Below are 16,922 nucleotides of genomic sequence, written 5' to 3' on the forward strand. Positions count from 1 at the left end.
GGACTTCTATAAGGGTGCTTTGTGTAAAAACCACTATATAAATACATTTCATTTGATGATTAATGTTTATTAAATGTTCCTTTTCTACACAATGTTTGCATATTTCATTAATTAAGGTAACAGGCTGGTAATATAAATACAGATTTAATACATCAGGGTATATACAGAGATTCTTAAGTTGAATTTAATACCTTTTTAATACCTACAAAATATTTTTTAATACCAGCATGACTTAAAGCGGCGACTGAAGTGGCCTCTCGGTTGTTGCTAACCACTGGCCTAAACCAGTCTTTAAACAGGCATGAAAATGGGTCAGTGTCAGTCCTGCCTCCCTCCTGTCGGTCATGTCTTCTGTTTGTCTTTTATTTTGAAATTTCTTAGTTGTGTCTGTCTTCACTCCCCTGCCCCCTCGTTATTGCTTTCTGCTGTGTCTTGTTGAGTCCCTTGGTCGGTTAGTGTATTTAAGTCTTGTGTTTAATCTCTTGTTTGTATGCGATTTGGTATCTTGGTCTTTTGTGTCTGTAATACTAGTCTGTATGTACTCCTTGTATTTTGTGTGACTTTGGTTTCTCTAGGGGTATTGCTTGTTGATGTCTTTGCTTTTATTTAGCCTTGTCCACCCAGCTATTCCTGTTAGTGTTGTTTGGTTCATAAGTTAGGTGTTTGATTATTCTTGGGGTATGTTTTGTGTGCTTTGTGTATATGTATCAGTTTTGTCATTAAATTCATTGTTCAGTCCGCACTTGCGTTCAGCCCTCTCTCCTAGTTGTTACCGAATAACCGACCTACAATGAACGCAGCGGACAGTGGAGTGAGGCATGTTGCTTGCTTGCCTCCTCCCAAAGATGATGAGGACTTTCAGGTACAGCTGGACTATTTGCAGTCATGTTTCATTTTGGACACTGCAGGTAAACCTGTTGCAATGCCCTCTTTAACTGACTCCCCAGACATGTACGATGGAGAGGAGCGTAATGCTGATGCCTTTGTTCTACAATGTAGCCTGTATTTTCAGTTCCTGACATGCCCTATGCCACCGGAAAAGGCTCTGGTGCTCTTTATGAGGGCAAGACTACAGGGAAAGGCGCTTCAGTGGGCAAACCTCATCCTTGCGCACCGGACGGAGGAAGCCTGGACTGTGGAGGGGTTTTTCAAACTCTTACAGGCTAGGTTCTCCGGTGTTGCCCCCCAGCCCTACAGCATGTCTGAGACTGTAGGTGCTACTACACCTCTTCCTGGAGTGGTCTTCTCCACCAGTATGGTGGATTTTCCTAAGACTTTTTTTGGGGGGGTGCTATGAGCCTATGCGTCGGGCCCTCATGTCTCATCAGACCGACCCCATTGGCAATGTGGGGAGGAAGAGGGGACTGAGGGGCGGCGCAAGGGCATGTCCATGTTCCTCCCCAGATGCTCCAGCGGCCTCGGCGCCTCCTAACCCGCAGACAGACATACATTTGCTATCAAATCAAAGCCCATCCTATCCTCTAAAATATTAATATAAACTGATTCCACTGTAGGCAAGGTAGTTAATCACTGTATGTATAGTGACATAGAACATTTGTGGAATTACGGTAAATTGCAAATAAACAAAATACAACATGACTGTTGTCCACAAACTTTAAATAAATTATGCATGCAATGTATGGATTATATTCAGATATAACCAAAAAACTTCTCTCTGCCTCAGAGGATGAAACATGGACTACTAAAAGCAACCAGAGCTTCCACTTGCCCAAATAATCCATGTACCTCTGAAGGCAAAGCATGAATGATCTCTGCAGCTTCTGCACTGTTACTGTATCTTTGTACCAGTACTCTCCTAATAAGGTGATACATAATATTTAAAATAATATAACAGGTTTGATTATTATTATTTACTTAAACTATTTCCGCTCTTTAAAAAAAAAACTCAGGAGTGTTGTGTCCTGTGGTTTTATTTGTTTCTTTGGTGGCATGCTGAAATGAAATGACAAAAAATGTATGTTAAGGTTTCCTGACTAGACAAGACTAACGTTAATGTTGGACAGTCCGTGTCCCAAACAGCACACTCTGGAACATTACATACTGCACTACTGAAAACACTTCAAACCATGGTGTCCTTTTATTTATTCGTTTATTTGTTTTATTCATTATATTTTATTTTTTACACATTCAGTGTAGTAGCAGTTTTGGACGTGGCCAGAGAGTAATGTAACTTTATGTTTCAGGGAGCTTTCTGACAAGTTTTAATATAAACGTTAGCTAACCCAAACCCTCCTAGTCTGGTACCATAACAGCACATTGCAATAAAGCTATTTTATGGTCATATGGTTGGCTATTCATTGCTCTTATCACTGACCTCGCGTTTAACACGGGCGCAAACTACCCGCCGCTCCAGCGAGGCGAGAGCTCGGGTCAGTGACATTGACTGTATATATAATGGACGGTACGTCACCGTTGACTCCCATTGTGAGTTTTTGAAGCCACCAAGATGGCCACAAGGACGCTGCCATCTTGAAAATTGCAGCCAGAGCATGCGCATTAGAACCGGTAGGCAGGACAGTATCTCCGCCAGAGACCTATCTCCGCTCCGACATTTGTTAGGATACGCCCACCAGTATAGACACTTTTGACGTTTTACAAAATAAACAAAGGTAAAAGGTTTTAATATTGCTGTCGAGAGTTTTGCTGTCGAGAGTTTCGCGTTCACGTTTGAGCGTCTGGTATTAGATGTCAACCAACGCAGCTATTAACTGTCAATCACCTTATCGCCACACCCCTTTAAGTAACACTTAATAACTTCTATAAAATCTGTTTATCATAGAGAAAAACACTGGGATAGATACTAACGCAATGGGGTCTTACAGAATTGACAAAATATAATTGCTCAAAAAACTTATGTAGCCAGCATAGCCAAGGCGACGCTTTCTTTGTTTTGGTGCGCACATGAAGGATGACGTCCTAGAGTAGAGTAGCACCTGCATTGGGTGAGCCATTTACAGGTAGACATATATAGGGACACCTGTGGGGTCCTAGAGGATAGCGTGGTGGCTAAAGCGCATGCAGGTGGCGGCGCCTAGAAGAAGCGTGTCTGTAACAGCGAGTCCGAAGGTAGGATTAAGTTGCATATTATACTTTTGCACAAGATGACTGATGAAGCAACTAAACATGGTTTGGTTTTAATTAGTGTGGGGACGCGAGGATAGGCGTGTTCAGGTGGAGTGGCCGCAGGTCATAGAGGTAGCAACAGCCGGTGTGTGTACAGAGTACAAGGTATGCGAGTTTGGTAATCATGCTCGAGCTTTAGTCGCACCCTTTCAGACATACGGAGTAAAGCTCCTTTGTTTATTTTAGTCTGTTGGTGACACGCCACATCCATTCTGTCTTCTACTGACTTACGAATGATCGGTTACCAGGTACAATTAGCCGCCGTGCATCCTCTAAAGCTTTATAAACACCTGAAAATGTTTTAGTATGCCTAAACCAGAGGTTTCATATGGTTTTTTAATTACACTCTGTATATCCAGTGTTCTGTGACAAGCTGCTATCCTGTCCATGAGTGAAGTTGGTCAACCCTGATGAATGTGGTATGTTTCGTCTTTTTAAATCATATTCATAATGTTGAACGTAGTCAATGTTTTATTGACTGAATGTAATGTTTCTTTCTGTTTTGTGTATATGAAGGGCCACAGCTTCAGTGGGTGTCAGTTGCTGTTTTCTACCGTTTTGTTTTATTTTGTGTTCTTTTATCTAAAAGATCCTACCATAGCAAATCATAAAGTGGTCTTTTAATGATATGCTGCTCAGGGGTATTTAAGTGACCCGTTGTTTTAAAAACCCTTACTCTTGTGTGACTACCTGTGTGTCTAGTTATTGGTCGATGTACCTTTTTTTAACTTGAGTCTCTTGAGTATTCTGATCCAGTACTATTTAGATGTGGCTATGTTGAGACTGAGATAGAGGCAGCCATATCGGGTGCTGTGTTCACTTTAGAGTGTGATTTGGAAACATTTGCAGTGTGTGGCTGAATTTTAGAGATTATTCACGAGTGGTATTGTCAATTGGCTGTCTTTACTCAGTCTCCAAACCACAAACAGGTAGTGTCAACACCTCTTAGATTGTTTTTGTTTTATTTAAATTAAACTGACAGAGTCTATTGTCTTCAATAAAGACTGTATTTTTGCATCACCGACGTTTGTCTACTTTCTTTAGAGTTCCCCTTACTCTAAGTAAAAAAGCACTAATTAAGGGGTGGCGTAGTTTGGCACTTACTAACTAGGGGGCGCTACAATCTGGCGCAGTCGGCAGGATCGAACATCAGTTAGCGCTTTTGACCTGTCAGTTTAATTTAATAAAGTGTAAGTAGATTCGAGCAGTATTAGTGATTTGTTGTGGTAGAAAACAGCAGCTGGCATTCCAACTTGTGTCAGCAAGGAGTCGTCATGGAGGGAGAGCTGCAGAGACTGCGGGAGCAAGTGGAACAGCTCCAAACTGCAAATGCGAGACTTTCTGGGGTGCAGAATGGAGGTACTGGGGGAAATGTTGGAGACGAAATCCCACCCGTACGGCGGGAACATGCTTTTTATTTGCCTAAAGAAAGAAAGTGCCCAAAGTTCTCTGGTTCGACAGCTGCAGGAGCCCTTTCGGTAGAGGAGTGGACTGAGGAGGCACAAAGTTGTATTAGATCCAGACATATGTCTGTTTTAGATAAAGCTATGTTTTTATATGATCATTTAGAGGGCGAGGCCCGTAATGAAATAAAGTATCGACCGGTAGCAAGCCGAGAAAACCCCGATGAAATTATTCGCATTTTAAAGGAAATGTATGGGTGTACTAAATCCTATGTGCATTGGCAGCAGCGTTTTTTTGATCGCAAACAACGGGAGAACGAGTCATTGTTCGAATTCTCTCATGCGCTAATGGAACTCATGGACAGAGTGAAGCAGAGTAAGGGTGATGCTATTTTTAATTCCGGGGATGTGTTAAGGGATCAGTTTTGTGAGAACGTTAGAGATCATACTTTACGTAGGGAGCTCAAAAGATTGGTACGGGACGACGAGGATCTGTCTATTTTAGATGTAAGGCGGGAGGCTATTAGGTGGTTGGAGGAGGGTCAGCCAGGTCGTGATCGGGGTCAGCGTGCTCTGCCACGTAGTCACGAAGTGCGTTTTGCGCCACAATGTGAGGCTACTATCGCTCAAACCTCCGAATTGGCAGAGTTAAAGGAGATGGTTTTGAGACAGCAAGCTCAGCTTGATATGTTAGTTAAACGCTTCTGTCAACCTAGTGGTAATGCCCCAAGTCCTTCCCATAGGAATGGTCATTTTAGACGTACATCAGATGGCCAACCGATTTGCCTTAGGTGTGGCGAGCCAGGTCACATCGCTCGCTATTGTCGATCTGCTCCTCTTCCTTCAGCTACCAATAGTCAGGATCTCACTGTATCCCGTAGCAACTCGGTCAACCAGTCGGAAAACTAGGACTTCCCAGTGTGCAGAGCCACACGCTGGGATTGGGAAGTCCTGGCTCTAATGTTAACCGCCCTTTGTACAGTCAACTAGTTGGAAATTGTCCCGTATTAGGTGTGCATATGGGGGGGGTAACAGTCCCATGTCTAATTGATACCGGGTCAATGGTGACCACCATCACAGAGAGTTTTTTTGCTAAGCACTTTACACATTTGCAAACGAGAGACTGTAAATGGTTGGGCCTCAAAGCAGCGAATGGGTTAGACATTCCTTATATAGGCTATCTCGAGCTTGACGTGGTAGTCCTGGGACAGTGCATTTTGGGTAGAGGGATTTTAATAGTTAAGGATCCTACGGATGTTGTGCTTCAGGGTCGTAAAGCAGAAACGCCAGGCATTTTGGGTATGAATGTGCTGGGTGATTGTTACAGAACCCTGTTCGGACAGCATGGTCCTCAACTCTTTTCCTCCCCCCCCAGTGCAGTCGGCGGTCCCGGCGGTTCGGCATGCACTACGCCACTGTGAGAAGGTAGAGGCTGTTTTGAACGCTGCTAAACCCTTCAAGGTTCGCATTCATGGCCGACTTCCTGTTCGTATTGAGGCTGGTACGATGACCATGGTCCCCGCTACGTGCCCTCAGGTAGACTCAGTGGAGCTCTTGTTGGAGCCATTGGGCTGTGAAGACGGACCCCTTCCTGAAGGTTTGCTTTTATCCCCTACTCTGGTCTCTGCAAGAAAGGGTTTGCTGTATGTGCCCATAGTAAATGTCAGTAGCTCTGATGTGTGGCTCCCTCCTCGTCATGTGGTCGGCACGGTGCAAGCGGTTTCAGCCACGATAATGGGAAGTGAGGCAAAGGTCTCTGTAGAGTCTTCTTGGGAAGAGTGTTCAGTTTTTATATCCACGCACGACGTCACCTCGTCCAATAATTCTTCTGACCAGCTTGTGTTGGATCTTGAGGGGCTTACTGAACAACAGGCTGCTCAGGCTACTGCTCTTTTTTCCAAATATGGCAGTATATTTTCCAAAGGGGAGGGGGACTTGGGCTGTACATCCCTTATTACTCATGAGATTCCCTTGCTAGATGATGCTCCTGTGCGCCAGCCTTATCGTCGTATCATTCCTTCTCAATATGAAACAGTAAAAGCTCATATCCAACAGTTGCTAGATAACCAGGTCATCAGAGAAAGCAGTAGCCCTTACTCTTCCCCTATCGTGTTGGTGACCAAGAAAGACGGGACCCTCAGACTTTGCGTAGACTATAGGCAGTTGAATTCGAAGACCCGTCGTGATTCATACCCACTTCCTAGGATAGAGGAATCCCTAGATGCCTTGTCAGGAGCAAAATGGTTCTCTACACTCGATTTGGCCAGTGGGTATAACCAAGTCCCAGTAGCGGAAAAGGATAAATTTAAGACGGCTTTCTGCACTCCCTTTGGTTTATTTGAATTTAATCGAATGCCTTTTGGGTTATGCAATGCCCCTGGCACGTTCCAACGTCTCATGGAACGCATGTTTGGGGACTGTCGATATCAGTCTGTACTTCTTTATCTTGATGACGTCGTGGTCTTCTCTGCTACCGTGGAACAACATTTGGAAAGGCTGGAAGAAGTGTTCGCTCGGCTACAGAAACAGAAATTGAAAGTGAAACTGTCCAAGTGTAACTTTTTCCAACATCAGGTGAAGTACTTGGGCCATGTTGTCTCTGCTGAGGGGGTGGCGACCGACCCTGCTAAAATTGAGGTGGTCAAAGAATGGAAACGGCCACTACATCTCGCTGAACTTCGTTCGTTCCTGGGCTTCGCTAGTTATTACAGACGTTTTGTAGAAGACTTTTCTAAACTTGCAGCCCCCTTGCACCATCTTGTTGGGAAGCTTAGTGGACCCAGACGAAAAGGAAAGACTCCCAAAATCTCTCTAGCTACAGCTTGGGGTGAAGACTGCGAGCAGGCCTTCCAGTTATTAAAAGAGAAACTTACTTCTGCCCCAGTTCTGGCATATGCTGATTTTAAGAAACCATTTATTTTGGAAGTGGATGCTAGCCATGGAGGCCTTGGGGCGGTGCTCTCACAGGAACAGAACGGGAAAGTGCGTCCAATTGCCTTTGCCAGTAGAGGGCTGAGGCCCACTGAGAGAAACATGAATAATTACAGTTCTATGAAGCTGGAATTGCTGGCCGTCAAGTGGGCTGTGACAGAGAAGTTCAGAGAGTACCTGCTGTGCAATCACTTCACCATTTTTTCTGACAATAACCCTTTGAGTCACTTGCAGACTGCCAAGTTGGGGGCCGTGGAGCAGCGCTGGGCTTCTCAATTGGCATCATTTAACTTTACTATCAAGTATCGTCCAGGGAAGAGCAATCAAAATGCCGATGCTTTGTCCCGACAGTACGTGGAGCGCTTTGCAGTTGGAACAAGCATGCCTCCACAAGTGGTGCTAGCCTCTTGGAACGAGCAGCCCAGTGGTTCTGGGGCCCTGTGTGGTGAAGTCGTTGCATTCCCTGGACGCTCATCTCACGATCTGGGCCTACTGCAGAAGGCTGATCCAGTTATTGAACCGGTATGGAGGTTCTATGATGAAAGACGACCTCCAACAGCAACAGAACGTGGAACTTTGTCCAGTGCCAGTAGAGCCCTCGTTCGCCAGCAAGAGCGACTGGTTGAGCGAGAGGGCGTACTATATCGAACAGTCCATCCCCCAGGTGGGGGACCAGAGTATTTCCAGCTGCTTGTTCCTCAGTGTCTACAAGAAGAGGTCTTACATAGTGTCCACGATGATCATGGGCACCAAGGGACAGAGCGAACTCTACAGTTGTTGCGGAGCAGGTGCTTTTGGCCTAATATGGCTCAAGATGTAGAGCAGTGGTGCAGTCGATGCCAAAGATGTGTGCTGGGGAAGGCAGTTCAGCCTAAAGTTCGACCCTATTGGGGTACGCTGCAAGCATCACGGCCAAATGAGATCCTGGCCTTGGACTTTACAGTCTTGGAACCGGCATCGGATGGTAGGCAAAACGTCCTGGTCTTGACCGACATCTTTACAAAATACACCCAGGCTGTTCCCACTAGAGATCAACAGGCAAGTACAGTAGCCCAGATGCTGGTACAACATTGGTTTCATCGGTTCGGTCCTCCAGCCCGTATACATTCCGACCAAGGCCGGAATTTCGAAAGCACTTTGATACAGCAGTTATGCAAGATTTATGGAGTGCAGAAGAGCAGAACCACCCCTTATCATCCCCAAGGAAACGGACAATGTGAACGTTTCAATCGCACTTTACATGACCTGCTTAGGACACTCCCTGTTGACCAAAAGAGGTATTGGCCACGGCACTTGCCCCAACTGACATTTGCATATAATACTACTCCTCATCAGACCACGGGTCGAACCCCCTATTTTCTCATGTTTGGTTGTCACCCCAGGCTACCAGTAGATTTCCTGTTGGGGTTGGAAGAACCCACGCAAAACTTGGGAACGTTGGATGAATGGATTCAGACACATCAGCAGAGTCTACGGCTTGTCCATGAACATGTAAGGCAGAGGACAGAGGAACAGGCCCTCAGGCGTAATCGAAACCATAACGACCAAATAAACGACTCTGGGTTCAAGGAAGGGCAGCTGGTTTATCTGAGGAATCACCCAGCAGGACGAAACAAGATCCAAGATCATTGGAACCCCTGTGTGTACAGAGTGGTTAGAAGTCCAGTGGGAACGGGGGTGGTTTACTCTGTGGCTCCGGTTGATGAAGAGGGGCCAATCCGACAGGTGCACCGGTCTGAGCTACGAGCTGCACTGAATGAAGAACAGGACACAGAAGATATAGAAGATACTGTCCCCATGACAGGTGAGGAAAGTGGGCCCCACTCCCCAGTTCTGGAGGAAGATGAAGATGGGGATGTTATACTGTTAGTGGAAGAACTCCAGGAGAGACCTGGACCACATGACCCCGTTACCCCTGAAGAAGAGGGACCCTCACAAGAGCCAATGCTCTTACGCCGTTCGACAAGACTGAACGCCGGTCAACACTCTAACCCCCACCGACTCCCTCGGGCAGTTATAACTGAGAGGTATGAAGAGCTGCCTGAACAAGAAGAATGATGGGTTAACATTTTGGAGTGCCATCGTCGGGTCGCCGATGCATTTGGAGGGGGTGATTGTAGCCAGCATAGCCAAGGCGACGCTTTCTTTGTTTTGGTGCGCACATGAAGGATGACGTCCTAGAGTAGAGTAGCACCTGCATTGGGTGAGCCATTTACAGGTAGACATATATAGGGACACCTGTGGGGTCCTAGAGGATAGCGTGGTGGCTAAAGCGCATGCAGGTGGCGGCGCCTAGAAGAAGCGTGTCTGTAACAGCGAGTCCGAAGGTAGGATTAAGTTGCATATTATACTTTTGCACAAGATGACTGATGAAGCAACTAAACATGGTTTGGTTTTAATTAGTGTGGGGACGCGAGGATAGGCGTGTTCAGGTGGAGTGGCCGCAGGTCATAGAGGTAGCAACAGCCGGTGTGTGTACAGAGTACAAGGTATGCGAGTTTGGTAATCATGCTCGAGCTTTAGTCGCACCCTTTCAGACATACGGAGTAAAGCTCCTTTGTTTATTTTAGTCTGTTGGTGACACGCCACATCCATTCTGTCTTCTACTGACTTACGAATGATCGGTTACCAGGTACAATTAGCCGCCGTGCATCCTCTAAAGCTTTATAAACACCTGAAAATGTTTTAGTATGCCTAAACCAGAGGTTTCATATGGTTTTTTAATTACACTCTGTATATCCAGTGTTCTGTGACAAGCTGCTATCCTGTCCATGAGTGAAGTTGGTCAACCCTGATGAATGTGGTATGTTTCGTCTTTTTAAATCATATTCATAATGTTGAACGTAGTCAATGTTTTATTGACTGAATGTAATGTTTCTTTCTGTTTTGTGTATATGAAGGGCCACAGCTTCAGTGGGTGTCAGTTGCTGTTTTCTACCGTTTTGTTTTATTTTGTGTTCTTTTATCTAAAAGATCCTACCATAGCAAATCATAAAGTGGTCTTTTAATGATATGCTGCTCAGGGGTATTTAAGTGACCCGTTGTTTTAAAAACCCTTACTCTTGTGTGACTACCTGTGTGTCTAGTTATTGGTCGATGTACCTTTTTTTAACTTGAGTCTCTTGAGTATTCTGATCCAGTACTATTTAGATGTGGCTATGTTGAGACTGAGATAGAGGCAGCCATATCGGGTGCTGTGTTCACTTTAGAGTGTGATTTGGAAACATTTGCAGTGTGTGGCTGAATTTTAGAGATTATTCACGAGTGGTATTGTCAATTGGCTGTCTTTACTCAGTCTCCAAACCACAAACAGGTAGTGTCAACACCTCTTAGATTGTTTTTGTTTTATTTAAATTAAACTGACAGAGTCTATTGTCTTCAATAAAGACTGTATTTTTGCATCACCGACGTTTGTCTACTTTCTTTAGAGTTCCCCTTACTCTAAGTAAAAAAGCACTAATTAAGGGGTGGCGTAGTTTGGCACTTACTAACTAGGGGGCGCTACACTTATTTTACGTGTAATAAAAATTCAAAGTTTGTCGTCCGGCCCGTTCACCAACATGGGAATGGGCGGGGTTAAAAGTTGTACTGCAGCCAGCCACTAGAGGGCAGCTGACTCACGTTTTAAACGTTTTATCACGACAAGAGCTACACAATACTGCTCTAAAACACAGTGCTCTGATAAAGAAGATAAATGGAATGTATGGAAGCCCATTTCCGCCACCTAAAATAAAAAATAAAAATTGCTATCTCATTATTTTGAGATACTAAGTCATTATATACTATAGTATCTCAAAATAATGACTTAGTATCTCGAAATAATGAGATAGCAATTTACTTAATAATGAGAAAAAAATATATGTGCTGTTTTTTTTTACTTTAGGTGGTGGGAATGGGCTTCCATATAAATGTCTGTATTGTAAAGACGACATTTTACCCTGATGCTTTTGTCGGCATTTTTCAGGTGCCCTGGATGCTGCTGCTGAAAAAATCAGAGAATTGGAGGCCAAGGTCAGAGAATTAGAATCTCAGCTCAGGGGCCTGCAAATCAACAGATTTTGTGCAACTGATGAGAAGTTCAGATTCTACACCCGTTTTCCATCAGAGAAGGTATTTTTGATCTTTTGGGAGTCGGTTGCTCCCTCAGCATCCAGGTTGGTGTACTGGAGTAAAGCACAGAGGAACGAGGGTGTGATGGAAATTGAGAAACCAAGTCCAAGCCAAAGACTGGCACAACAAGACTGGAAATAACAAGACAGTCTGGAATTCTCAGCCTACTGGAACCAGGAGATGCATGCATGGCAGACAAGGGCTTTGTCATTGACCAGATGCTGTCTGATGTTGGTGCAACACTCATCATCCCCCCCTTCAAGAAATCCACCTGCTTCAGCAAGGAGGACATGGAGAAAACACAAGCCATAGCTCGTCTCTGAATCCTGGTGGAGAGAGCTATCAGAAGAGTCAAAGAATACCACATCTGGCACACAACCATTCCTCTTACCCTTTCAGGCTCAGTGAATCTGCTGTGGACTACCGGTTGTTGTAATGACCAACTACCAAGGTCCCTTAGATTTAAACAGTGATGTACCTGTCTAAATTATTCTTGTAACACTGGAAGAAACAAAGATACAAAATTATTTATAGTTCTATTCATGTTTAATGATGGAATGAAGGTTTTTTGTTTATATTATGTTTTTTTTTTTTTTGTTACAGACCTGTAACAACTTCTTTAAGAGGCTTCTCTGTCCTCCACTCATTACCTGTATTAAGGGCACCAGGATGATGTTTCCTCTTGTGAGTCTTGGTTCCTCCCAAGGTTTCTTCCTATAGTTTTTGAAGGAGATTTTCCTTGACCACTGTTGCCTTTGGCTTGCTCACCAGGGTTTTTTTTTTGTTGTTGATGATTCTGGACTTCTATAAGGGTGCTTTGTGTAAAAACCACTATATAAATACATTTCATTTGATGATTAATGTTTATTAAATGTTCCTTTTCTACACAATGTTTGCATATTTCATTAATTAAGGTAACAGGCTGGTAATATAAATACAGATTTAATACATCAGGGTATATACAAAGATTCTTAAGTTGAATTTAATACCTTTTTAATACCTACAAAATATTTTTTAATACCAGCATGACTTAAAGCGGCGACTGAAGTGGCCTCTCGGTTGTTGCTAACCACTGGCCTAAACCAGTCTTTAAACAGGCATGAAAATGGGTCAGTGTCAGTCCTGCCTCCCTCCTGTCGGTCATGTCTTCTGTTTGTCTTTTATTTTGAAATTTCCTAGTTGTGTCTGTCTTCACTCCCCTGCCCCCTCGTTATTGCTTTCTGCTGTGTCTTGTTGAGTCCCTTGGTTGGTTAGTGTATTTAAGTCTTGTGTTTAATCTCTTGTTTGTATGCGATTTGGTATCTTGGTCTTTTGTGTCTGTAATACTAGTCTGTATGTACTCCTTGTATTTTGTATTCCCTATTAGATGTACTTTGTGTGACTTTGGTTTCTCTAGTGATTTTGCTTGTTGATGTCTTTGCTTTTATTTAGCCTTGTTCACCCAGCTATTTCTGTTAGTGTTGTTTGGTTCATAAGTTAGGTGTTTGATTATTCTTGGGGTATGTTTTGTGTGCTTTGTGTATATGTATCAGTTTTGTCATTTAATTCATTGTTCAGTCCGCACTTGCGTTCAGCCCTCTCTCCTAGTTGTTACAGAATAACCGACCTACAATGAACGCAGCGGACAGTGGAGTGAGGCATGTTGCTTGCTTGCCTCCTCCCAAAGATGATGAGGACTTTCAGGTACAGCTGGACTATTTGCAGTCATGTTTCATTTTGGACACTGCAGGTAAACCTGTTGCAATGCCCTCTTTAACTGACTCCCCAGACATGTACGATGGAGAGGAGCGTAATGCTGATGCCTTTGTTCTACAATGTAGCCTGTATTTTCAGTTCCTGACATGCCCTATGCCACCGGAAAAGGCTCTGGTGCTCTTTATGAGGGCAAGACTACAGGGAAAGGCGCTTCAGTGGGCAAACCTCATCCTTGCGCACCGGACAGGGGAAGCCTGGACTGTGGAGGGGTTTTTCAAACTCTTACAGGCTAGGTTCTCCGGTGTTGCCCCCCAGCCCTACAGCATGTCTGAGACTGTAGGTGCTACTACACCTCTTCCTGGAGTGGTCTTCTCCACCAGTATGGTGGATTTTCCTAAGACTTTTTTGGGGGGGGTGCTATGAGCCTATGCGTCGGGCCCTCATGTCTCATCAGACCGACCCCATTGGCAATGTGGGGAGGAAGAGGGGACTGAGGGGCGGCGCAAGGGCATGTCCATGTTCCTCCCCAGATGCTCCAGCGGCCTCGGCGCCTCCTAACCCGCAGACAGACATACATTTGCTATCAAATCAAAGCCCACCCTATCCTCTAAAATATTAATATAAACTGATTCCACTGTAGGTAAGGTAGTTAATCACTGTATGTATAGTGACATAGAACATTTGTGGAATTACGGTAAATTGCAAATAATAAACAAAATACAACATGACTGTTGTCCACAAACTTTAAATAAATTATGCATGCAATGTATGGATTATATTCAGATATAACCAAAAAACTTCTCTCTGCCTCAGAGGATGAAACATGGACTACTAAAAGCAACCTGACCAGAGCTTCCACTTGCCCAAATAATCCATGTACCTCTGAAGGCAAAGCATGAATGATCTCTGCAGCTTCTGCACTGTTACTGTATCTTTGTACCAGTACTCTCCTAATAAGGTGATACATAATATTTAAAATAATATAACAGGTTTGATTATTATTATTTACTTAAACTATTTCCGCTCTTAAAAAAAAAACTCAGGAGTGTTGTGTCCTGTGGTTTTATTTGTTTCTTTGGTGGCATGCTGAAATGAAATGACAAAAAATGTATGTTAAGGTTTCCTGACTAGACAAGACTAACGTTAATGTTGGACAGTCCGTGTCCCAAACAGCACACTCTGGAACATTACATACTGCACTACTGAAAACACTTCAAACCATGGTGTCCTTTTATTTATTCGTTTATTTGTTTTATTCATTATATTTTATTTTTTACACATTCAGTGTAGTAGCAGTTTTGGACGTGGCCAGAGAGTAATGTAACTTTATGTTTCAGGGAGCTTTCTGACAAGTTTTAATATAAACGTTAGCTAACCCAAACCCTCCTAGTCTGGTACCATAACAGCACATTGCAATAAAGCTATTTTATGGTCATATGGTTGGCTATTCATTGCTCTTATCACTGACCTCGCGTTTAACACGGGCGCAAACTACCCGCCGCTCCAGCGAGGCGAGAGCTCGGGTCAGTGACATTGACTGTATATATAATGGACGGTACGTCACCGTTGACTCCCATTGTGAGTTTTTGAAGCCACCAAGATGGCCACAAGGACGCTGCCATCTTGAAAATTGCAGCCAGAGCATGCGCATTAGAACCGGTAGGCAGGACAGTATCTCCGCCAGAGACCTATCTCCGCTCCGACATTTGTTAGGATACGCCCACCAGTATAGACACTTTTGACGTTTTACAAAATAAACAAAGGTAAAAGGTTTTAATATTGCTGTCGAGAGTTTTGCTGTCGAGAGTTTCGCGTTCACGTTTGAGCGTCTGGTATTAGATGTCAACCAACGCAGCTATTAACTGTCAATCACCTTATCGCCACACCCCTTTAAGTAACACTTAATAACTTCTATAAAATCTGTTTATCATAGAGAAAAACACTGGAAGAGATACTAACGCAATGGGGTCTTACAGAATTGACAAAATATAATTGCTCAAAAAACTTATTTTACGTGTAATAAAAATTCAAAGTTTGTCGTCCGGCCCGTTCACCAACATGGGAATGGGCGTGGTTAAAAGTTGTACTGCAGCCAGCCACTAGAGGGCAGCTGACTCACGTTTTAAACGTTTTATCACGACAAGAGCTACACAATACTGCTCTAAAACACAGTGCTCTGATAAAGAAGATAAATGGAATGTATGGAAGCCCATTTCCGCCACCTAAAATAAAAAATAAAAATTGCTATCTCATTATTTTGAGATACTAAGTCATTATATACTATAGTATCTCAAAATAATGACTTAGTATCTCGAAATAATGAGATAGCAATTTACTTAATAATGAGAAAAAAATATATGTGCTGTTTTTTTTTACTTTAGGTGGTGGGAATGGGCTTCCATATAAATGTCTGTATTGTAAAGACGACATTTTACCCTGATGCTTTTGTCGGCATTTTTCAGGTGCCCTGGATGCTGCTGCTGAAAAAATCAGAGAATTGGAGGCCAAGGTCAGAGAATTAGAATCTCAGCTCAGGGGCCTGCAAATCAACAGATTTTGTGCAACTGATGAGAAGTTCAGATTCTACACCCGTTTTCCATCAGAGAAGGTATTTTTGATCTTTTGGGAGTCGGTTGCTCCCTCAGCATCCAGGTTGGTGTACTGGAGTAAAGCACAGAGGAACGAGGGTGTGATGGAAATTGAGAAACCAAGTCCAAACCAAAGACTGGCACTTGTGGATGAATTGTTCATGTACTGCTGCCGTGTTGCAGTTGGCCTGAAAGAGAAGGTTCTTGCAGACATCTTTGGGGTCAGCACAACAACTGTAAGCAGAGTTCTCATCACATGGGCCAACTATTTATACCTGGTCTTGGTTTCAGTGCCAACCTGGATGTAAAGGGAACAGGTCCAAGCAACCATGCCAGAGAAGTTTAAACAGTACTGTTCAAACGTTAGAGTGATCCTGGACTGTACAGAAATCAGATGCAAAACTCCATCATCGCTTACACTCCAGTCTGAAACATTTTCAGTGTACAAGAATCACACAACTTTTAGAGCACTGATAGGTGTTGCCCTATGTGGTGTAATCACCTTTGTTTCAAAGCTCTTCACAGGGGCAGTGTCTGACAAAGAAATAACAAGACAGTCTGGAATTCTCAGCCTACTGGAACCAGGAGACAAGGGCAGACAAGGGCTTTATCATTGACCAGATGCTGTCTGATGTTGGTGCAACACTCATCATCCCCCCCTTCAAGAAATCCACCTGCTTCAGCAAGGAGGACACGGAGAAAACACAAGCCATAGCTCGTCTCTGAATCCTGGTGGAGAGAGCTATCAGAAGAGTCAAAGAATACCACATCTGGGACACAACCATTCCTCTTACCCTATCAGGCTCAGTGAATCTGCTGTGGACTACCGGTTGTTGTAATGACCAACTACCAAGGTCCCTTAGATTTAAACAGTGATGTACCTGTCTAAATTATTCTTCTAACACTGGAAGAAACAAAGATACAAAATTATTTATAGTTCTATTCATGTTTAATGATGGAATGAAGGTTTTTTGTTTATATTATGTTTTTTTTTTGTTACAGACCTGTAACAACTTCTTTAAGAGGCTTCTCTGTCCTCCACTCATTACCT

General features: G+C 43.6%; 1 protein-coding gene across 1 annotated transcript; it reads left to right on the forward strand.

Moving 5' to 3' along the window:
• Positions 1-3,036: 3,036 nt before the first annotated feature.
• LOC143502078 (uncharacterized) lies at positions 3,037-5,456 on the forward strand. The gene is made up of 2 exons (XM_076995262.1): positions 3,037-3,392; positions 3,504-5,456. The coding sequence occupies exon 2, from the start codon at positions 4,419-4,421 to the stop codon at positions 5,454-5,456; it is 1,038 nt and encodes a 345-aa protein (XP_076851377.1). The 5' UTR covers positions 3,037-3,392; positions 3,504-4,418.
• Positions 5,457-16,922: the final 11,466 nt, after the last annotated feature.

Source organism: Brachyhypopomus gauderio, unplaced genomic scaffold (assembly GCF_052324685.1).
Source record: "Brachyhypopomus gauderio isolate BG-103 unplaced genomic scaffold, BGAUD_0.2 sc189, whole genome shotgun sequence".
In the NCBI taxonomy this organism is placed as follows: Eukaryota; Metazoa; Chordata; class Actinopteri; order Gymnotiformes; family Hypopomidae; genus Brachyhypopomus; species Brachyhypopomus gauderio.

What these genes read in the sequence shown, in the direction of transcription:
- LOC143502078 (XM_076995262.1), top strand. Translation starts at nt 4,419, where the DNA reads ATGGAGGGAGAGCTGCAGAGACTGCGGGAGCAAGTGGAACAGCTCCAA.